The following is a 24,444-nucleotide window of genomic DNA, read 5'->3' as shown; positions in this document are numbered from 1 at the left end:
GACGAGCGAGGCGGGGGGACAAAACCGCTTCGCCAAAATCTTGGCCAATTTTGACAGAAGCCTCGACGCAGGACGTCCATCACTCCGTCGCGGGACTAAAACATCATTCGTTCAATCATCGTGTCCGGTTGAACTCGTCTCGGTGCGCTTTGAAGCTCCTCCTCCTAGCCTAGCCTAGCCTAGCCTAGCCTAGCTTAGTTTATTTTAGCTTGCTAGCCGCGAACGCGTTTGTGAGCAACACATCGCCAAGTGTGGGCGTAAAGTATTGCGAGCATCGTGTGAAAATGTGTGAAAGGAGGAAAAAAGAATACGAGGAGGAACTTTGTGGACCAAAAGAGCGACAACGTCAACATCTGGACGCTCTTTGCAAGAATCCTCGAGTTGCCTCACGCAGGGCAGGTTTGTTCACTTCTTTCCGTTTGAGCAAATATTCCTGTGTTTATTTGCTGGCGCCGTATGACGTCACATTGAACACGACTAACATTCTGTAATGTGCACTATGCGGATCGGGTGGAGTCTCCTCATGATTACAGGATGTGGACCCAGGGGCCGTGGGCACCAGGCAGCATTTCAGAAGCTCTGAAAGGGTTGCGGGCGATGCTGCATGATCGAAGTGGAACAGTTTTACTCAGTTTACGTGGATGGTTTGGGGAAAATGAGTGTCAGATGAGTGGCCAGCATTGCTCGACAACAGATATGCAAATAGTGCAGCGTGGAGAGACTACCAGTAATGTATAATTGGCCCGACAGAAATGAAACTTAAGACAAAAAAATTGGCAGCATGTTGCAATGGAATTGTAAGTTAGAGAGAAGAGCAGGGGTGAGAGGACACAACCTTGGGGGGCCCCCGGTGCTGGTGGTGCGTGTAGATGAGGTGGTGTAATTCAGACCCGAGATTGAAGGTTTCTTGGGGACCGGGATGATCGTGGAGCATTTGAAACAGGATACTGCCTCGCACAGTTCCAGAGATCTTTTGAAGATCTGTGTGAAGACTGGCGTGAGCTGGTCCGTGCAGACTTTGAAGCAGGATGGGGACACAAGCTCTGGGCCTGGCGCCTTGTTAATCTTTTCTTGTTTTGTTGTTTGTTGTTTGTTGTTTGTCTGACAAAAAAAATCTTTTGAATTCCCAAATGCCAAACCGTGAGTATGCAGGGCTCCATTGTATACTGATACCTGTGTTTTTAATGCACTTTTTTTGTTGGCTTGCCCATTTTTATTATTTCTAATAAATGTCGCCTCATGTCGCTCTCCTGATAAACGTAAATATAAACAATAATGCGCAACATTGAAGTCGCAACGTGAAAATGGATTTTCCGAAAGCATGAGCGTTTTGCCATCTTGTCTTGCAGACTTCAGTGAAGATGTTCGTCCTAAGTGGCAGGAGCCAGCGTCCCCTCCCTGTAAAGAGGAAGTGGAGGATGAAGTGTCCTCCCACATTAAAGAGGAAAAGGAATTGGACCCCACTTCCATTAAAAAAGAGGTGTCTGACCTCCCCCACATCAAAAAGGAGGAGGAGGAGGAGGAGGAGCCTATCACCATGTTGCCTTCGATTGGTGTCCCTTTGAAGAGTGAAGATGAAGATGGTCAAAGTGAGGAGCACAGAGGGGAGGAGTCTCCAAGCAGCAGCTGGTGTCAACATGTGACAAGAGAAGCGGATGGAGACCACCTCGGAGGATCAAAAGCCGACGGCTTCTTAACTACGCGATCAGATCGTGACAATAAAACGTCCCACATTCTTCACAACGATGGCGATGGCGAGTCTGAAGGTGATATTGCATGAGACGCGAACAAAAAAATGCTGGAAATGTCAGTGTGGGAAAAGCTTTTCTTGTAAGGGTGCTTTGAAACATCGCGTGAGAATACACACTGGAGAAAAACCTTTTTCCTCACACGGTTTGTGGCAAAAATTCACTCGGAACAGGTCTTGAAAAATTCTCTCTGAGGGAAATTTTTTTAAATGCATACAGCAACAAAAATAAAAAAAACCAGCGCTGTCAAATGTCACGGATCATCCTTATTGTGGTACGGAAACCGCCATTGAGCAGTCACCCAGCCTCCCTGCTTTCGACTGTTTGAGTACAATTGGGGGGAGATGCTTGGTCTCCCCTACCTACCGAGCCAAGGAGGTTAAAGTTCTCTTCGCATCCGGTGTCGACACATTACAAGTAACTAATCATCATTAAAGCGTCGAGAATTCTTACTCACGCTGAAACACTTGCAGCAGGCCATCTGCGTTGGCCATTGTGTGATAAATCAACAGTGAAGAAACGGACTCTTTGGCGTAAGATGGAAAACTGCGGAGTAACAGCGGTGCTAGTGCTGAACACACACACACACACACACACTATTTATTTATATTTACAGATAAACCTCATCCACCAGATGAGGTGAAGGATGGTCAGGGTGGGAAAAAGGAGGCTGTTGCTGCTGCTACAAGACTGCCTGAGGGTATGTAAACAAAACACCTTGATTGAATTTTATATATATATCGTATAGTATAGTACCTGTGTATGCATTATACAGTGCTATGCTCATCTAGACACCCCTGCTGTAGGCACCCAAAATAAAATGCATTACTGATATAATTAACAAATATGAACTTTACAAATTGCTTCGTATCACTTTTTTTTTTTTGTTGTTTCCATTTGATACAGGAAGGAGGAAACGTCAAAGGAGCAGAGGCAATCAGGAAATCATTGAAGAACATCTCATGCAGCTCTTGGAGGAGTGGGAATCCAATCCTCCACCTCCACTACCAACCTGCGAGGACACGCTTTTTATGACGAGCATGATTCCTTGCTTGAAAAGATTGCCCCCTGAGAGGAAGGAATATGTCAAATTTAAAATTCACAAATTACTTTTTGAACAGAGCACGTTTACTCTAAATTTGGAACATTCGGATAAATAAATGTCCAGTTTTTCCCTGGAAGGAATCATCCTCGTCATAAAAAGCGTTGTTTTGTTTTTTTTTGCTTTTATAATGTTTTTTTTTTTTTTTGCAATGTAATAAATCCACTTTATTTCAAGTGTTTTGTCTTTTACCTTTTTGGGACAAAAATACAGGTAATACATACGTAACCAAACTTGTTCCGGTGTCAGGTTTATTTCCATATTTCTCTGCAGTGCAAAACAATTTAAGGTTTGGTTACCTGCTTAATGCAGTCCCGCAGTTTTACTGAGTTGCTATTCCAAAAGTGATGCTTTATTGCCTCACAATACAATATGATCAATAAAATACAATCACCATGGATAATATATAAAAGCTTACACAATGTTCATTATGATATGCGTATGAGTTGGTGATGTTGTATCCACAAACAATTTTGCATATGCCTGGGTTTTCCGCGGGACGTTGTGGAGAACACCGGTGGGCTTCACACACTTCTCTGCAACCCCACAATCTTGGATACACACATTTTCAACGGGAGACAGGTCTGGACTGCAGGCAGGCCAGTCTAGTACCCGCACTCTTTTACGATGAAGCCACGCTGTTGTAACACGTGCAGAATGTGGTTTGGCATTGTCTTGCTGAAATAAGCAGGGGGGTCCATGAAAAAGACGTTGCTTGGATGGCAGCATCTGTTTCTCCAAAACCTTTATGGACCTTTCAGCATTAATGGTGCCTTCACAGATGTGTAATTTACCCATGCCATTGGCACTAACACAGCCCCATACCATCACAGATGCTGGCTTTTGAACTTTGCGTCCATAACAGTCCAGATGGTTCTTTTCCTCTTTGGCCGGAGGACACGACGTCCACAATTTCCAAAAACAATTTGAAATGTGGACACGTCGGACCAGGGTTGGGGTTAGGGTTAGAACACTTTTCCACTTTGCATCAGTCCATCTTAAATGACCTCGGGCCCAGAGAAGCCAGCGGGGTTTCTGGGTGTTGTGATAAATGGTTTTTGCTTTGCATAGTTTCAAGTGGCACTTAAGGATGTAGCGCCGAACTGTATTTACTGACACTGGTTTTCTGAAGTGTTCTTGAGCCCATGTGGGGATATCCTTTACACATTGATGTCGGGTTTTGATGCAGTGCCGCCTGAGGGATCGTAGGTCACGGGCATTCAATGTTGGTTTTGGGCCTCGCCGCTTACATGCAGTGATCTCTCCAGATTCTCTGAACCTTTTGATGATATTATGGACCGTAGATGATGAAATCCCTCAATTCCTTGCAATTGTACGTTGAGGAACATTGTCCTTTAACTGTTGGACTATTTTCTCAGGGACTTACAGGTGTTTGATGAGCATTCCTCAACTTTCTCAACCTGTCCCAGCTTTTTTGGAACGTGTTGCAGGCATAAAATTCTAAGTTCATGATTATTTGCTAAAAACAATCAAGTTGATCAGTTTGAACATTCAATATCTTGTCTTTGTAGTGTATTCAATTAAATATAGGTTGAACATGATTTTCAAATCATTGTATTCAACGTTGTACTTCCACTGATATTTTGAAGGTACTTCAAGTCAGCTACTGTTCAGAATATGAATAATAGCTAAGTAGAGATAAATATACAAATATCAGTGGAAATTGTTGCCTAGTTTTACTGTAAGTTGGGCGTGCGTGTGAGACTCATGACGTGGTGCGGTGACGTGTACATTTTCCACTGAGAATCGGAATTTATAAAACTCGGGACACATAAGGCCAGAGATGTGTGCTCCCAGCGCTTCTCGGCCTTCCACACGTACAACAAAACATATAACCGTACAGGTAGTGTTTTACGGAGAAGCAGATAGCAAGAGTTCCATATCGGTCTTGTAAGACTAGTCTCCATTTCCGAGTTGGAGGTCCGGCTTTAGGAAGGTTGCCGTCTCGAGCCCGGCGTAATAATGGTCAAAGACAATTTATCGATTCCGCCAACACGCACTGTGGCGGGGTTTATTCACATATGCACAAATGCCTGCACCACATCAGCTCTGCTCAGTCCCCCAACACATCACTCTACTTATATCAATACGCTTGCCTTCTGGTGTGTACTTAAGATTGGGTCTATAAGGGCCTTTCAGCTAGCAAGTTAAGGAGCTAAACAGCTCACTCCACCGCGGCGATGTAATTTTAAACGTCAGCGCTTCGCTCCGAGTTGTTGGGCGTGTGTATTAGTCCCCAAATTACACACACGGGAAAGTTAAATGTTTACGTTCACGAAGCACGTGACCCAACGAGCTAGCAAGCTAAGGCGCTAAACAGCATGCTCCACAGCGGCGAAGTCTTTTAGCTCATTCCCTGCCAATGCTGTCCAAAAACGTTATTCAGAATCCATCTATTCCCTGCCAATGACGTCTAAAGACGTCAATTTGCTCGAAAATGCCTGGCAGTCTAGGGGTTCCCTGCCCAGGAAACGGCTGTTATAACATCAGCGCCACTCAGAGTTGCGCGTGTGTTAGTCCTCAGTTACCACAAACAGCTTAGCCTCAAGTCGTTAGCAGAAGCTAACGCCACTCGCCATATACAGCAGCTCGTTCTTTGGCCTCACTGAGCGTGCTTTCAGCTTGTTACTGACCACCCCTCAAGTTGGACTACAAACAAAAAAGATTACCCTCATTTTATATTTAAATGCAAGACACATCATTTTAGAAATTGCTAACAGTCCATGGAAAATCCTGTTGATGGCTAGCTAGTAGTTCATATTACAGAGGAAAGAAAAAGAATTTTAGAGAAACAAAAGGAAATTATAAGAATAATAATCATAAGAACAATACTGATTTAAAAGCAGAACAAATAAAGTAATAAAATATAATAATAATTTTTTTGCATATTAAATTAGCGATTGAACATCATTTTGGGGTGCTGTTCATGTGAGAGTGCGATAATATATGACAGTAATATAAGGTATGTTACCAACTTCAACAAAGCGGTGTTTGGAAACTCAAGTTGTCATATTGGAGAGTATTCCACTCGACAGCTACGATATATAAAATATGAGTTAATACTGCCACTTTGTAGCATGCTACGTTCCTTTTCCACACCGACAACGCATTGAATTTGATGTCACCCCATGACATGCGGATTGTGCTGATGAAAAAGGGGCATTCCGAAGGCATTCAGTTATTTACCAATTGCTCCAAAATGGATTGCAATTATTCGAAATGACTGCCAGATTCATTTTCTTGAGCAAAAAAAAACCAAAAAACAAAATCAAAATCTTCTTGTGTCTTGCAGACATCAGTGGAGCTCTTCGTCCTGTGCGGCAGGAGCAAAATCAAAATCTTCTTGTGTCTTGCAGACATCAGTGGAGCTCCTCGTCCTGTGCGGCAGGAGCCAGAGTCGCCTTGCATTAAAAAGGAGAAGGCAGATTTCCTACACATTAAAGAGGAGGAGCAGGAGGGAACCATCAAGGTTCTATTGATAGGCGGCCCTTTGAAGAGTGAAGATGAAGGTCAAAGTGGGGAGAGCAGAGGGGCGGAGCATCCAAGCGGCGGCAGCGCAAGTCAACACATGACAACAGAAGGTGATGGAGCCAACTGTGGAGGATCACAGGCAGACGGCCTCTTAGCTCCACCATCAGATAGTGACGACATGACGTGCAACTCTTCTGACTATGATGATGATGGACCGTCTGAAGGTGACGTGACACGTCACACTGACTGCAAACGCTGGAAATGTTCTAAGTGTGGGAAAACCTTTCCTTGTAAGTCGAATTTGAAACGACACATGAGAATACACACTGGAGAGAAACCTTTTCTCTGCTCAATTTGCGGTCAAAGATTCTCTGAAAGGAGATGTTTGACAACACACACAAGAACCCACACTGGGGAAAAACCTTTTGCCTGCTCAGTTTGTGATCAAAGGTTCTCTCAGAAGGGAGCCTTGAAAAGTCACACAAGAACCCACACTGGTGAAAAACCTTTTGTCTGCTCAGTTTGTGACCAAAGATTTGCTCATAGATGTCGTTTGACAAAACACACAAGAACACACATTGAAGAGAACCCTTTTCCCTGCTCAGTTTGTGGTCAAAGGTTCGCTCTTAGAAATCATTTGACAACACACAGACAAACGCACGTTGGCGAGAAACCGTTTGCATGCTCAGTTTGTGGTCAAAGATTCTCTCGGAATGGAACCTTAAAAAATCACACAAGAACACAGCCTGGTGATAAGCCTTTTGCCTGCTCAGTTTGTGACGAGAGATATGCTCATATATGTCTTTTGAAAAAACACTTAAGAACACACACTGGAGAGAAACCATTTTCCTGCTCATTATGCGGTCAAACATTCGCTCGTCAATGTCTTCTGACGACGCACATCGGAAAACACACTGGAGAGACAAACGTGTTGCCACCCGTGTGTTTGCAGTGATCGGTAAAAAAAAAATAGGCGCTTAAAAAACACACACAGTATGATGACAAGTTTGTCCCAAGTATACTTGCCCTACATGCATGGGCACATAAAATCTACACTGCAAAAAAATATAACAAAGCTGTCACACGTTATTTAAAAAAATAGATAAATTATTGAAAAGATTTAGTTTGTGATGTAAGGTTGTTGTTGTTTTTTTTTTTTTTTATTCTTTACTGGAATTTAAATTTACAGCTTGCCACCAAACTGAAAAATGTAATTTTGACTAAAGGATTGAACTTAATGAGATTTGCGCATGCATTGCGGACTTGGATGGAAAGAGCGATGTTGACGTTGATAAGAAAAAAATGAATAAGCTTTGCATTTTTGTAACATTAAAAGTCATTTATGTTTTTAAACATGGATCTGTCCTTGACTGAGCATAGTATTCATCCCACGAATTTGACGCATTATTGTCTGGAGAGTTCAGGCGCTGTCTACTGGGGACTCGAAGAGCTGCTGCTTGAACCTTTATATTTCTCTCACCTAAACCAGAAAGATGCCATAAACCGTTACGTGTGTAAATGTGTATGAGCACTGAAACTCGATGCTGTGCTTTTAAACTTAACTAAGCTAAGTTAGCAAGAGCTAACATTTTCGCTAACACTGGTTCTGTTTTTTCAAGCTATAGCTTTCAGGTTAAACTTTCAGGGTACACTAAATGAATCATTTTCATTTAATCCATTTAATCCAAGCTAAATTATTAAATGTGATGGATGAATTCCATTTTTTTAGTGGTACCATGTTTTGTCTTTTAAGTGTGTACTGGCCTGCACCAAAACCCAAATATCAAGAAACGCACCAAACAAGAACAGACTAAATTGCTGTTTGCTGCAAACCTAGGGAAACAAGACAGGCTTCAAAATGTCTCTTAAAGCCAAAAAAGTATTGGCTGCTCCCATTTGCTGCAGTTGTTTGTAGATACTGTTTATTGCTTGCTGTCCAATAAAGTTCTTTGTTCAACGAGCTTGTTGTATCCCTCTGCCACAAATTGTATGAGCAGACTTCGATGCGCCATGATCAGCAACTTGTTATAAGTGCTGAGCTCGCTCCAGGTAGGCGTAATACAAGGTGTGTGATATAGGACACGGGTATTCAACTAAAATCTAAAACGGCCCAGATCGAGATAATTTCTTGAAGCAAAGGTCTGGAAGATCGCTGAGTGTAATTTATTGTGATTTATTTTTAAGTAGCCTAGTTGTATGTACATCTGCTTGTACCTCAGTCAAATCCATTGCAAAATTGCAAAACATAATGATGGCATTGATTACAGGTGTATATCGAAGCTTCTGAATGTACCAGTGAGCACGGTTGGGGCCATAATACGTAAGTGGAAAGCCTCGATCAGGTGTTCCTCATAGGATTTCTGACAGAGGAGTACAAAGAATAATCAGAAGAGTTGTCCGAGAGCCAAGGAAGCCAAGAGCTTCAAAAAGACCTGGAAATAGCAGGTACTGTTGTCACAAGGAAAACGGTGAATAATGCACTCCGCCGCCATGGCCTGTATGCACGCTCACCACACCAGACTTCATTGCTGGAAAAACTTGAATTGTAAGGATGCCATAATGCACACCACATTTGGAGGAGAAATGGCACTGCATATCACCCTGAAAACACCATACCAACAGTGAAGTTCTGAGGTGGGAACATGATGGTGTGGGGCTGCTTTTCAGCAAATGGTACTGGTAAACTTCACACTATTGCAGGAACGATGAACGGGCAAATGTACCGAGACATTCTTGACAAAAATCTGCTGCCATCAATGAGGATGATGAAAATGAAACGAGGGTGGACATTTCAGCAAGATAATGATCCACAACATACTGACAAGGAAACGCTATTCGTTTCAAAGAAAGAAATAAAGCTGCTTGAGTGGCCCAGCCAATCACCTGACTTGAATCCAATTGAAAATCTATGGAAAGAAATGAGACTCAAGGGCCATAAAAGCCCACGGAACCTTCAAGATTTGCAGACTGCTTGTGTGGAGGAATAGGCCAAAATCTGCGACTAGTTTCTCCGTACTGGGTCCCCAGGTTCGAGTCCGACAATCATGGGTTCGTGTCCCCAACAATTGCGAAGATGTTCGAATATTGTAAAAAAGAGAAGTGCTTCTAATGGGGACTGAAAATGGGACGTGGGACGAGAGAGAAAAGAAAAAAAGAATTACTGGTGTATCCGTCAACTGTCATGACATACATGAGGGGAAAATATGAGGGAAAAAATCTATGGAGTGTGTTGAGAAGTGGATAACTGAATAAGGTTTCCCAGTGACAGGAAGTTTAAGTGTTCGGCAGTTACAGCAACTGAAGGAAATGTTGAAGGGAAAAAGAAAGTTGAGAAAAATGTGGTTGACTGTTAGATTTATATGTGAATGGGGACAGAAGCTTTCTGACAAAAACTACATGTAGGACAAGTTAACGATAACTGTGTATTGCCTGTGGTCGATTTTGTCCGAATCGGCCAAGGCAAGGATGTCAGGTTGTGGCCGTGAGCTGGTTTCCATCGTGGCCTCCACAAATCAATGACAAAGATCTAGAAGAGTACAATCTGGAAGAAGACCAACAACACAACCGTCCTCTGCGACCCACAGCACGGCCCTTCACACACAGCGATTCTATGCCCCACCTCCTCTCCTGCTGCCGCAACTCACAAGAGCAGCCGCCTTCCTCCCAGACCGCCTGGCCTTGCGGAAGGCACTCGACGACAGCCTAATGGACATCAAGTATCACTGAACCAGAAGGGAGGAGGTTGAGGCTGTATACTGGACAAGGGAGGGGACGCAGAGGGGGTAGAAGATACTTCCATTGTGGAAAGAAGGGACATTGGATCAGAGTGTGTCTGAAGAAGATAAATACAAAGGCAAGACTTTTGGACTCAAGGTGGCGATCGATGGTGGGGGACCCGGTTCGTCTGACCTCTGGCTAACTCCCGGCGACCCCAAAGACAGACCGGCGCTTTACTGATCATATAAAGAGACACACACTCCATTCAACATTGCTGTTTCTTTTTGTTATTTTTTGCAATGAAGACACGCTTGGCACTGATAACACCGCTTCGCTTAGGCTAGTTATTTATAATTTACAGTCAGGGGTATTCAACTAAAGTGGGAGTGGAAGTGGTCCTGGATGTGTTGACAGGCGGTGGCATGGACAGGTGGCAGGCATTGGACAGAACAGGGGGCTTGCAGGAACGACGTGGGTCAGGAACTGGTAACGAGGAGACACAAGAGTTAACAAGGGAACGAGGAGTTGAGTAGCTTACATGAGTACGGTGGGCCGTGGTATCGCTAGGAGAGGCTACAATACTTGGGCGAGGATTTCTGGGAACAGGCAGGCTTAAATGTAGGTGGTGATGAGGGTTGATTGGAGACAGGTGCGTGGCTTGTGGAGAAGCTGAAACAGAGAGGGGAAGGGAAAGAGAGGACGAGAGGGCGCAAAGTGCCATCCAGGCTCCTAAACAGTACTGCAGGACAGTACATGATACCCGGTGGGACATGCCCCAGAACACCTCACCAGGAATCACCCGTACCATCCAATTTATCCAACAACACTTCTGGTGGCCCAACCTGGTTGAAGACACCCGAGAGGTCGTCGTAGCCAATGATGTTCTGTTTTAATTCCCTGCAGTCCGTGGAGTCCATTTAGCAGGCCAGTTTTGTTTAGGCGTAGTCGAACTAGACTACAAAATCCAGACTCAAAAAAGGTTGGAACACAAGGTATTGAGAACCATTGACAATTATGTGGCCAAGTGAAATCTAAGAAAAGACAAAAATTGGGTTTTTCAAAACTACCAAAACAGGCAAGCGCATACAGGCCCGACCGTTACCATGTGAAGGTTACACAATGAATTTGTGATAAGGGGCAGTGTGTGAACAGCAGGTGTACTTATGAAAAAAAATGGTATTTGCTTTGACTGAATAGTTAAAGTTTATTCATGTTGTGTAAACATTCATTAAAGTTCAAAATTGGAGCCGAATTTAGAATATTTGCTTAAATTTATCGCTGTTTGCAATAAAACCTGTTTTGCTTGACAATCTAAATTGCAGAATGCTGTTTTGGTGGAAATATCAAATAAAGCAAGTGGGGAAAGTTTTGTCATAGAGTCATTCCCTCCAAGCAAAATGAGTGTGAACATCCCAGGCATTGTGGTGATGGTGCTCTTCTACCTGCTGGTGCTGTGTACTGGCATCTGGGCTTCGAGGAAGACCAAACAGATGCCTAAGAACGGACAGGCAAATCAGATGGACATCACACTGCTGGCAAATAGAAGCATTCATCTGATGGTGGGAGTCTTCACCATGACAGGTACAGTATATTCTGTAGAAGCAGGTTGAGCTGACTGCTGTGATTAGAACCATCCCTTTTTAACAAACCCCACACTAGGGGCTCATCTTTCAGCGTCATCTGAGGATCTAGTCAAATTATACAATCTCAGAAATCAAACTAAGCCAAGGAGATAAATGTACTGTATGTGTTGCGTCCTCCAGGTACGTTCATTGGAGGAGGCTTCATTGTTGGACTCAGTGAGATCATTTACACTCCAGACTTGGGCCTGGCCTGGGCTGTCATGCCAATTACAATCAGTTTGTCTTTTCTGATCGGTAAGCTCTTCTCCTGTGGCTATTAATTTGATTTTGTTTCGTTTTTCCTATCAGAAACATTGATTATTTGTAAAGCAAAACCAAGTTATAATAATAATTGTGGCGCGTGTAAAGGAGCATGACTGAATTTTACTTTCTCTGTTGTCTCAAAACAAGCATTCATAATTTTGTGTGACCAAAGGGGGACTTTTCTTTGCCAAAACAATGAGAGACAAAAAGTATGTGACAATGATGGACCCATTCCGAGAAAAATATGGAACAGTAATCAGTGGAGTTTTGTCTGTGGCACTGATCATGGCTGATGTAGTCTGGGTGCCAGGAACTCTCACTGGCTTGGGTAAGTAAAAGTGTTGTTTGGTATTCACTAAAATTACATTATTGTTCTTCGTTCATCCATCCATCCATCCATTTTCTTCCACTTATCCGAGGTCGGGTTGCGGGGTCAGTAGTAGGGACGCCCAGACTTACCTCTCCGAAGCCACTCCATCCAGCTCTTCCGGGGGGATCCCGAGGAGTTCCCAGGCCAGCCGAAAGACATAGTCTCTCCAGCGTGTCCCGGGGCATCCCCGGGGTCTCCTCCCGGTGGGACGTGCCCGGAACACCTCACCAGGGAGGCTGTCCAGGAGGCCGGGCTGCTCTCGGGTGGACCCCTGTGCCTGATCCCGCCCCTGGATTGATTGGGTGGGGTCCTCAGCCGCCGTGGTGCGGCCACAGCAATTACAGGACACTTGTGTCAGTCTTTGTGCATCTAAAACGGTATCAATTCACTTGCATGTATCCGCAGGCACACACCCCTTACTGCAACAAATAACTCATGAATATGCAAATCGCTGGTGTATCCCCTCGCGTATAATCTCGTCCTGTACACTTTTATAATTCACATAATTAATGCCACCAGACTTCAGTTGTACAGCCGGGTTCACGACCCTAGTCCTGCATGCTTCTTCTCCTGTCCTTGTCCTGTCCTTCCCTCACAGGGTGTAGCACCACAGCCCCATGCAACACTCATATTTAACGCTTCATTTTTGTAGATAATGTAATGATTTACTTCACTCATCCTGTTTAAAATTAGTGCTTTGTCTTTTGTCTTTGTTTCTTTCTTCCTTCTAGAAACTTTGTTCTGTTCGACTGATCAAGTCTGATTCTCAATAAACCTCAATTATAATACCACAGCGGAACCTTAAAAACTCCACTGTGACACAGTAAAACTGTTTTGGCATAAAAGGGATACAAATTTTCCATTCTGCTTGACCTAACAGCCGAACAGGACAAAAAAAAAAAAAAGAGAGCTTCGCCTTTCGGCTTAGCTCCTTCTTTACCACAACGGACCGGCACAAAGTCCGCATCACTTCAGACGCTGCATCGATCCGCCTTTCGATCTCCCGTTCTATTCTTCCCTCAATCGTGAACAAGACCCCAAGATATTTGAAATCCTCCACTTGGGGAAGGATCTCATCCCCGACCTGGAGAGGGCACGCAACCCTTTTCCAACTGAGGACCATGGTCTCAGATTTGGAGGTGCTGATTTTCATCCCAGCCGTTACACACTCGGCTGCGAACCGCTCCAGTGAGAGTTGGAGCTGGTCCACTGTTCCACGGCCAGGACGAAAAGCACACTGCTCCTCCTGAATCTAAGCTTTGACTTCCCGACGGACCCTCCTCTCCAGCACCACTGAATAGACCTTACCAGGGAGGCTGAGGAGTGTGATCCCTCTGTAGTTGGAACACGCCCTCCGGTCCCCCTTCTTAAAAAGGGGGACCACCTCCCACACCCCAAAAACATGCATGCTAGGTTAATTGAAGACTCTAAATCACAGGTGTCAAACTCAAGGCCCGGGGGCCAGATCCAGATCATGTAGCCCGCGTGAGCGAATCATATGCATCTACTTCATGTTTTTCTAGACCAAAATTTCAAATTGTCTTCACTTTTAATAACATTTATACATAGCTATACATTTATAACATTTTAAAATTGAAAATTTAAGTTATGAATGATGTGGGCACTGAGCACTGAACTGAGGTTCAACTGTATATGTACTGATATGATGAAGCGTGTATACATATATATGGTTCTGAAGTCATAACGGCTCTCTAAGGGAAACCTTAACTACAATCTGGCAAAAATGAGTTTGACATCCCTGCACGAAGTTGTCTGTAGGTGTGAATGTGAGTGCAAATGGTTGTTTGTTTATATTGGCTAACGACCAGTTCAGGATGTACCCCGCCTCTCGCCCAAAGTCAGCTGGGATAGGCTCCAGCACGCCCACAACCCTTGTGAGGATAAAGCGGTACGGAAAATGGATAAAGACAATACGACACCAGATACGACTAAAAAAAAACTGAGAAATAACTTCCCTGTTAGCATAGGCATGTCACAGGGTTCCCGTAATTCCAATCCCAACAATTTTGATTTTTGAGGTTATGAGAAAAATAAATCATGAACAGGAATACATATCTGTGTCTGGCACCTTTGTCACTTTTAGGTGCATCAATGAGCGTGATCCTGGATTTGTCATACACACATTGTATTTGGATTTCGGCTGCAGTGGCCATCATCTACACACTGCTGGGGGGACTCATTTCTGTAGCCTACACAGACATCGTTCAGCTGACGCTAATGTTCTTTGGTCTGGTGAGTGACTCATGTCAAACAATTCTGCCAACGTTTGTGTTTACTAATTATATTTTTTGTAGTGGATCTGCGTCCCTTTCCTGCTGAGGAACCCCTACTCGGCAGACATCACTACGACTGCTTTAAACTTCACCTACCAGGCTCCCTGGGTTAGTTCTGTTGACTCAGACAGAATGTGGAGGTGGATTGATCAAACTTTATTGTTGGTAAGCACTTTGCCTGTGCAACTTCCAGTATGTGCACCTACACTGGATGGGAAAAGTCTAGACACCCTTGTTCAAATGCCAAGTAAAAAAAAGAAAAGAACACAGCTTTCGTCAAACAGGTCATGTTTTGACAGGTTTATGGCTTAAGGGGGTTCGTTTTGATGATGTGACGGTCATTATGGCTTCCTCTAGTGGTCATAAAACAATAAAACCAGTACTTTATTCATTCATCTTCTGTTCCGCTTCTCCTCACTAGGGTTGCGGGCGTGCTGGAGCCTATCCCAGGGCGATATCCTATCTTCGGGCGAGAGGCGGGGTACACCCTGAACTGGTCGCCAGCCAATCGCAGGGCACATAGAAACAAACAACCATTCGCGCACACATTCCCACTTACGGGCAATTTAGAGTCCTCAATCAACCTACCATGCATGTTTTTGGGATGTGGGAGGAAACGGGCGTGCCCAGAGAGAACCCACGCAGGTACGGGGTGAACATGGCATGGCTGGGAATTGAACCCCGGTCCTTAGAACTGTGAGGCAGATGTGCTAACCAGTCGTCCACTGTTCCACCACCAGTACTTTAAAGGGTTCTAAAACAATAAAACTAGTACTACAAAGGGTCATACACGGTCACCTGGCAGTTCAAAGTGTTATCAAACAGTAAAAGTATCACGTCCTATAAAATCTGATACTTATTAGGGCTATGCCTTCCAAGATTCAGTCACACAAGACCTGGAAACAGCGCCACGGGAGTTGCAGATGGAACTGATTGAGCTCCAGTGTGATACTGTCTTAAAAGAGAAGTTCAACTCAAACTGGATGAGTTTTATGCTTCATTAAGTGCAGACAAATTTCCAAAAATCCAGAAGATGGCACAGAGGATGCTGGTGGTGTTTAGCTCTACATGCGTGTGTGGACAGACTTTTAGTGTGATGAGGACCAACAAAAGATCCTGCAGATCCCGGCTGAGTGATGAACACCTCAGATGTGTTCTGAGAATTGCCACAACAAAACTAACACCAGACTTTGATGCACTGGCAAAAAAAAAGTGATCAACAAAACAACACTGTTCCCATTGAAAGTAAATAAGTATTAACAATGCAATGCCTTTTTTGTGTGTATTTTTGATATGTAAGCATCTGGTCCTGGCTTGGCCCACCTGTCAAATTTTAAAAGTCAACGTGGCCCCGGAGCCAAAAAAGTTTGCCCACCCTTGCGCTAGAACATGCCTGGACAAATGTCTGTGAGCGGTGTGGGTGGGAGGAGGGGTGAGGGTCACACACGAACGTTGTGACGTGTCTGGGGGGAATTCAGGACAGGAAACACTGGGGCTGACAAAGGGTCAGTGGGAGCAGTCTATCAGCTTTTAGCAGAAACTAATGGTACCTGGGTATTGAAGGGGAGTGGATTGCTCAAGTAGGAGGGCAGCAAGCAGGCGTCAGCGGAGGCTCTCAGGACAGATTCCAAGCTCCTGAGTGTCTCTAGGAGACCCCAAGTGCGGGTTATTTTAAACCAACAAAGGAGCATCTTTAAATCAATAAATGCGCTATTTTAGAGAATTGTAAAACTGGACATCAGTGAACGTTCACAAAACAGATTTCATGCATGACTGTCTCGACAAGCGAAGGGAGGAAGGAAGGAATGAAGGAAGGAAGGAAGGAAGGAAGAGGCTATTATTTTAAACCAAAAAGGAGAATCATTTCAAGCCCGACAGAAATGTGACAAAAAACTCAGACAAAAGAAATTGGCAGCATGTTGCAGTGGATTTGTAAGTTAACGGTTGAAGAAGGTAATGGCAAGAGGGAATAGGCTGTTGGAATGTCTGCTAGTTTTAGTTTGCATTGTTCGGTAGCGCCTACCTGAGGGAAGGAGCTGGAAGAGGTGATGACCGGGATGTGTAAGGTCCAAGAGGATTTTGCATGCTCTTGTCTTAGTTCTGGCAGCGTGCAAGTCCTCAATTGTGGGTAGGGGGGTACCGACTAGCTTTTCAGCAGTTTTGAATGTACGTTGCAGTCTGAGTTTGTCCTTTTTTGTAGCAGCACCAAACCAGACTGTGATGGAAGAACAGAGGACTGATTCGATGACCGCTGTGTAGAAATGCCTCAACAGCTCCAGTGGCAGGCTGTACTTCCTCAGAAGCTACAGGAAGTACAGTAAGTCTGCTGGATCATTTTGAGGATGGAGTTGATGTTGATCACCTACTTCAGGTCCTGTGAGACTGTAATTCCCAGGAACTTGAAGGTTTCGACGTTTGACAGAAGGCAGTTGGACAGCGTGAGGGGCAGCTGTGGCGAAGGATGCCTCCTGAAGTCCACGATCATCTCTACAGCCTCGAGCGTGTTCAGCTCCAGGTTGTGTTGGCCGCACCACAGCTCCAGCCGCTCCACTTCCTGTCGATATGCAGAGTCGTCACCGTCTTTAATGAGGCCGATGACTCTGGTGTCATCTGCAAACTTCAGGTGTTCGCAGCCGGGTGCGTTAAGGTGCAGTCGTTTGTGTAGAGAGAGATAAGAGCAGGGGTGGGAGGACACAATGGATGGAGAGGATGATGTTGTTGAACGCAGAACTGAAGTTCACGAACAGGATCCTCGCGTACATCCCCGCGATGTCGAGGTGTTCTGAGATGAAGTGAAGTCCCATGTTGACTGCATCATCCGCAGACCTGTTTGCTCGGTAGGCAAACTGCAGGGGATCCAGCAGGGGACCTGTGACACTCTTGAAGTGGTCCAGCATGAGGCGTTCAAAGGACTTCATGACCACAGATGTGAAGGTGACAGGCCTGTAGTCATTCAGACCCGAGATTGCTGGTTTGCTGGGGACTGGGATGATGGTGGAGCGTTTGAAACAGGATGGTACTTGGCACAGTTCCAGAGAGCTATTGAAGATCTGTGTGAAGACTGGAGTGAGCTGGTCCACGCAGACTTTGAGGCAGGATGGGGACACAAGGTCTGGGCCTGCCGAAGTTGCTGAAGTTTGGGAGTGAACCACGGTTTGTTGTTATTAAATGTGAGAAGTGACTTTGACCTCTTCACAGAAACTGACATCGGATGTGACAGTGTCTGTATATTCATCCAGGCTGCCAGCTGAATTTTCAAAGACACTCCAGTCTGTGCAGTCTAAACAGCTTTGAAGTTCTATCTTTGCTTCGTTGGTCCACTTTTTCACCGTAGGCTTCACGCATTTAAGTTCTTGCCTGTATGTTGGTATTAAATGAATTAAGCATTGATCAGACGAGTCCAGGGCTGCACAAGGTTTGGCACGGTATGCAGTGGTCTAAAATGTTATTTTCCCTGGAAGGACAGTCGATGTGCTGCTTGTATTTAGGGGGTTTGTGGTTGAGTTTAGCTTTGTTAAAGTCCCCGAGAATAATGAGGGGTGAGTCTGGGTGTTATTTTTTTAAATTTCGTTTACTGGTTCAGCGAGCGTTAGCAGTGCAGCGTTCGTGTTAGCTTGAGGCAGAATGTAAACACCGGCGAGAATGAAAGATGCAAGCTCACGCGGCAAGTAGAATGGCTTACAGTTCAACAGCGACTCTAAATGCAGGCTGCAGTGTGTGCTGAGCTCCGTGACGTCTGTACACCATTTTTCATTGATATAGAAGCATATCACGCCGCCTTTTGTTTTCCCCGATAACTCCAGGACCGGTGAAGGTTGAAGCCGGGAAGCATTACGGAACCATCGGGAACAGTCTCACAAAGCCAAGTCTCCGTAGAGCCCAGGGCGGCGGAACATCCAAAGTCTTTACTGGTCTTTATCAGATGATGAAGCTCGTCCATTTTGTTGGGTAGGGAGCGTAGATTCAGGAGGTGGCTCGACGGGAATGCCAATCTGTGTCCTCTCTTGCGGAGTTTCACTTGGATGCCGGCTCGCTTCCCTCTGTGGCGCCGTCTCCGTCTCCATGCGCCATAGACCGCAGTCGCTACCCCGGTGAGTAACTCAGGGAAAAAACTGAGCGGATTTGCGAAAGTTGGTGAAAAAAAGTCCGGGGTAGACTCCCTGATGTTTAGCAAGCCTTCCCTTGTGTATGTGAGTCGCGTAATGTCTCCAAAGACGAGCGAAAAACACAAAAACTTAGACAATACTAGAGAGCACGTAACCGAGGCGACCACACGGATAGGCACTATCTTGGGTCTGTAATGTAACGTTCTTATAATATTATATAACATTCAAGTTCGGTGAAGCTTATGATTAGTTCATCCGGGGTTGCAGTGATTTTCCACTACCTGTGGGTGTCTCCAGTGATCCATCCATTGTCCCAGCCAGGAGGAGCAAGTGTCACTGAACACAGCAGGAAAGAGAAGTCTTTGTTGGTGGGCTTCTTCAAGCGGGCTAGGAGTGGAAGTTAATTAATTTAACGTCCGGGTGAGGAACCAGGTGTCTGTGTCTCAGCTTTGATGCTACTTGGGACTGGTTTGTAATTCATTTAGCGTCCATGTGCGAAGTTAAAGCCGGCATCCCCGTGGTCGTCTGCCTCGGCAGGGGAGCGGAGACAGTGATGCCGCTCGGTCTGCAGTTGGGGGGTCACGGTGCCATCAGGTGAGAACATGTCCGTTACAACTATTTATCTTTTTTCTTTTCTTCTCAACTCGGGCATCGCATTTCGCAAGCATTGTGTTCACGCTCCTCAACCAAAGATCTTCACTTCTGCGTCCACGCATCAGTGATGTAAACGCGTTGTCACATACGCCCCTGCCTGCTTCGGTCTTCGCGACTGTCTCCGCGTTTCCTGACCAGACATGTCACAACATGTTCATGCGTCACAAATCACATTCAAACTCAAATGTTAAATTGGAGTCAGCACACACTTGCGCCAGTTAATGTACCTCGGATTAACACCAAATAGATTTCAGTTGTTCTAGTAGGCTTTTCTTGATTTTTTTTTCCTTTTTAGCAGAAGCCAAAAGGTTTTGTCCTGACACTGACTGCTGTTTTATTTCAAACTGTTCTTCTACCTAAAGCTAAAGTAAAACAACCCCAAAGCATGATGCTACCACCACCATGCTTCACAGTAGATGTAGTTTTCTTTTGGTGATGAGCAGTATTATGTTTGAGCCTACCTAACATACCTTTTGGAATTATGGGTAAAAAGTTCAACCTTGTTTTCATTGGACTATAATCTCCCACACACATTGAAGCCAAGTCTTAACTTAGTTTGGTTTAATTTTTTTTTTCCATTGGCATTTGAACAGGGGTGTGTAGAATTTTAATATCTGCTGTACATCTATTCATCCATCCATCCATCCATACTCTCATCCCGCTTATCCGAGGTCGGGTCACGGCAATAGCTTCAGCAGGGAAGCCCAGACTTCCCTCTCCACAGCCACTTCCTACAACTCTTCCGAGGGGATCTCGAGGCGTTCCCAGGCAAGCCGAGAGACGTAGTCTCTCCAGTGTATCCTGGGTCATCCCCAGGTTCTCCTCACCAGGGAGGCGCCCTGGAGGCATACTAATCAGATGCCCGTGCCACCTCATCTGGCTCCTCTCAATGCGGAGGAGCAGCGGCTCTACTCTGAGCCCCTCCCGGATGACTGAGCTTCACACCTGATCTCTAAGGGAGAGCCCAGACACCCTGTGGGGGAAACTAATTTTGTCTGCTTGTATCCAGGATCTTGTTCTTTCGGTCACGTCCCACAACTCCTGACCATAGATGAGGGTAGGAACGTAGCTCGACCGGTAAATAGAGAGCTTCGCCTTTCGGCTTAGCTCCTTCTTCACCACAAGGGACCGATACAAAGTCCGCATCACTGCAGACGCTGCACTGATCCCGTTCCATTCTTCTCTCACTCGTGAACAAGACCCCAAGATACTTGAACTCCTCCACTTGGGGAAGGATCTCATCCCTGACCTGGAGAGGGTACTCCACCCTTTTCCGACTGAGGACATGGTCTCAGATTTAGAGGTGCTGATTCTCATCCCAGCCACTTCACACTCTGCTGCGAACCGCTCCAGTGAGAGTTGGATATCACGGCCTGATGAAGCCAACAGAACCATATCATCTGCAAAAAACAAAGATGCAATACTGAGGCCACCAAACTGGACCAACTCTATGCCTCCGCTGCACATAGAAATTCTGTCCATAAAAATTATGAACAGAATCGGTGACAAAGGGCAGCCTTGGGGGAGTCCAACCCTCCCTGGAAACGAGTCCGACTTACTGCCGGCAATGTGTACCAAACTCTGACACTGGTCGTACAGCCCATATCAGGGGGTTCGGTACCCCATACTCCCGAAGCACCCCCAACAGGACTCCACGAGGGACATGGTCGAACGCCTTCTCCAACTCCACAAAACATATGTAGACTGGTTGGACAGACTCCCATGCGCCCTCGAGGACCCTCAAGGGTGAAGAGCTGTTCCAGTGTTCCACTGCAAGGACGAAAACCACACTGCTCCTCCTGAATCTGAGATTTGACTTCCCGACGGACCCTCCTCTCCAGTACCCCTGAACAGACCTTACCAGGGAGGCTGAGGAGTGTGAGCCCCCTGTAGTTGGAACACACCCTCCGGTCCCCCTTCTTAAAAAGGGGGACCACCACCCCAGTCTGCCAATCCAAAGGCACTGTCCCTGGCGTCCACATGATGTTGCAGAGGCGTGTCAACCAGGACAGCCCCACAACATCCAGAGCCTTTTTGGAATCTCATCCACCCACGGGGACCTTCCACCGAGGACCTTTTTAACCACCTCAGTGACCTCAACCCTAAAGATAGGAGAGCCCGCCTCAGAGAACCCAGACTCTGCTTCCTCATGGGAAGGTGTGTCGGTGGAATTGAGGAGGTCTTCAAAGTATTCTCCCCACCGACTCAGAACATCCCGAGTCGAGGTCAGGAGCACCCCATCCCCAATATACACAGTGTTGATAGTGCACTGCTTCCCCCTCCTAAGATGCCGGATGGTGGACCAGGATTTCCTTGAAGCTGTCCGGAAATCGTTCTCCATGGCCTCACCGAACTCCTCCCATGCCTGATTTTTTGCCTCAGCGACCACCAAAGCTGCCTTCCGCTTGGCCAGCCGGGACCCATCAGCTGCCTCTGGAGTCCCACAGGCCAAAAAGGCCCGATGGGACTCCTTCTTCAGCTTGACGGCATCCCTCACCGCTGGTATCCACCAACGGGTTCGGGCATTGCCGCCACGACAGGCACCGACTACCTTACGGCAACAGCTCCGGTCGGCCGCCTCTGCAATAGAGGCGCGGAACATGGTCCACTCGGACTCAATGTCCCCCGCCTTCCCCGAGACGTGGGTAAAGTTCTGCCGTAGGTGGGAGTTGAAACTCCTTCTGACAGGGGATTCTGCCAGACGTTCCCAGCAGACCCTCACCAGGTGGTGATCAGTTGACAGGTCGGCCCCTCTCTTCACCCGAGCGACCCAGACTTGCGGCCGCAAGTCCGACGAAACGACCACAAAGTCGATCATCGAACTGCGACCTCGGGTGTCCGGGTGCCAAGTGCACGTGTGGACACCCTTATGCTTGAACGTGGTGTTCATTATGGACAATCCATGGTGAGCTCAGAAGTCTAATAACAGAACACCACTCGCGTTCTGATATGGGGGGGGGGGGCGTTCCTCCCAATCACCCACTTCCAGGTCCCAAGGGTGGGTACTATGAACTGCCATTTGGTGCATAGGCACAAACAACAGTCAGGACCCGTCCCCGCACCCAAAGGCGGAGGGAGTTTACCCTCTCATCCACCAGGGTGAACCCCAATGTACAGGCGCCCAGCCGGGGGGCTATAATTATACCCACACCTGCTCGGTGCCTCTCACCACGGGCAACTCCAGAGTGGAAAAGAGTTCAACCCGTCTCAAGAGGACTGGTACCAGAGCCCAAGCCATGTGTGGAGGTGAACCTATATCTAGTCGGAACTTCTAAACCTCACACACAAGCTCTGGCTCCTTCCCTGCCAGAGAGGTGACATTCCACGTCCCTAAAGCCAGTTTCTGTAGCCGGGGATCGGATCGCCAAGGTCCCCGCCTTCGGCCACCGCCCAGCTCACACTGCACCCGACCCCTATGGCCCCTCTCACAGGTGGTGAGCTCATGGGAAGGGGGACCCACGTTACCCTTTCGGGCTGTGCCCGGCTGTGCCCCACCAGGTGCTCACCTTCGAGCCCCACCTCCAGGCCTGGCTCCAGAGGAGGGCCCCGATGACCTGTGTCCGAGCAGGGGAAACCTAGATCCACTTAATGTATTCTTCATCGGGGATTTGGGAGCTGTGCTTTGTCTGGTCCCTCACCTAGGACCTGTTTGCCATGAGTGACCCTACCAGAGGCGTGAAGCCCCAGATAACTTAGCTCCTAGGATCATTGGGACACACAAACCCCTCCACCATGATAAGGTGCACCTTGGTGACTATATTGACAGCAGGTATTTGCAGATAAGAGATTTTTTATTTTAGATTTTGGGAAACTTGGCCTGTCAAGACTACCACCAGAGGATCCTGTCAGCCTCTTCCTCAGCCACGGCCAGGATGGTCGGCTTCATTGCCGCTCCCATTGTCATCATCTTTGCAATCCCAGCTGTCTTGATTGGAGCAGTTGCAGTATCGACAGGTACAGAAGGAGAAAAACGTATTGTGAATTCTTGCTCATTTTCAATGTCCAAACTTTATGTTTTGCAATAGACTGGAATAAGACGGGATATGGCTCCCCATCTCCATTTGAACGCGGAGAGACCAGTCTGATCATGCCCATTGCTTTGCAGCACCTCACCCCAAATTACATATCCATTATTGGTATTTCTGCAACAACTGCTGCAGTGATGTCATCAATGGACTCACTTCTATTGTCAGCAGTCTCTCTCTTTGTGACCAACATTTATAAGAGTATCTTAAGAATGAAGGTAAGAGTTTGCTACAGCTCCCCAAGGATTAACATCAGATCCATTTCATTGCCCATGTCTTTCATCCTTGCAGGCATCAGATCATGAAATAAAGTGGGTGATCAGGATTACTGTGCTGTTGACCGGCCTCACCGGCACATCCCTCTTTTTGTGTACGACATATTCATATAGCTACCATTGTTTTGTAAATTAAACCATACTCAACCATATAGTTAAGTATTAGTACTGGCCGCCGGGTGCGTTGAGGTGCAGTGGGGTGCAGTGCCAGTCGGGGACCTGGCAGTCATAGTAACAGGGGCGGGAGGTGGGTTATCACTAGCCTCATCAGGGAGGAAGAAAAATCCTCTGAGGAATTCCTTCACCCCGGTTCGTTTGTTTGTTGGTGATCTTGTCCCCAAAAGAAACCTGTCTTTGAGTATCTATTATATCAAGTAGGATTTACAAAAGCTATGGTTGAGTAGGAGTTTCAAAAGATAACAGAGATGTGTATCATCTTTCTTTTGTCATGGAAGCCGGAAGACGAGTTAGCCTTCTTGTCATACAATAGTTACTTTTTTTTCTGAATTTTCTGTGAGCATGAGTACATATCACCCAGCCATCCTGAGCGTGGGAAGGGGTGATGGAAGAAGGGGCTTTGTCACACAAAGAGTTGTTGATCAAAAAGTTTTATTGCACAAACTCTTGTGTCCAGCTACATGTCAATCAGAGCAAATGGCACGCACAACCCGAACATTAGTCTTTATACAGTAGGACTCTGGGTGATATGCGACCCCTAAATACTGGGCAAAGGGTCTGAATACTTATGGCTGTGTGATATTTCAGTTTTTCTTTT

At 46.1% G+C, this 24,444-nt stretch overlaps 1 protein-coding gene across 1 annotated transcript; it reads left to right on the top strand.

Annotated features, from left to right (window-relative positions):
- Window positions 1-11,412: 11,412 nt before the first annotated feature.
- On the top strand, window positions 11,413-23,805 carry LOC133469632 (high-affinity choline transporter 1-like). Its single transcript, XM_061756928.1, has 8 exons — window positions 11,413-11,640; window positions 11,823-11,936; window positions 12,118-12,273; window positions 14,420-14,568; window positions 14,631-14,774; window positions 23,170-23,323; window positions 23,395-23,612; window positions 23,686-23,805. Exons 1-8 carry the CDS (start codon window positions 11,457-11,459, stop codon window positions 23,803-23,805), a joined length of 1,239 nt encoding a protein of 412 aa, XP_061612912.1. The 5' UTR covers window positions 11,413-11,456.
- The last annotated feature ends 639 nt before the right edge of the window (window positions 23,806-24,444 follow it).

The sequence above is a fragment of the Phyllopteryx taeniolatus genome, chromosome 19 (genome assembly GCF_024500385.1).
Source record: "Phyllopteryx taeniolatus isolate TA_2022b chromosome 19, UOR_Ptae_1.2, whole genome shotgun sequence".
Classification (NCBI taxonomy): Eukaryota; Metazoa; Chordata; class Actinopteri; order Syngnathiformes; family Syngnathidae; genus Phyllopteryx; species Phyllopteryx taeniolatus.
The sequence above is the reverse complement of the archived record's forward strand: the minus strand, read 5'-3'. Positions and strand labels throughout refer to the sequence as shown.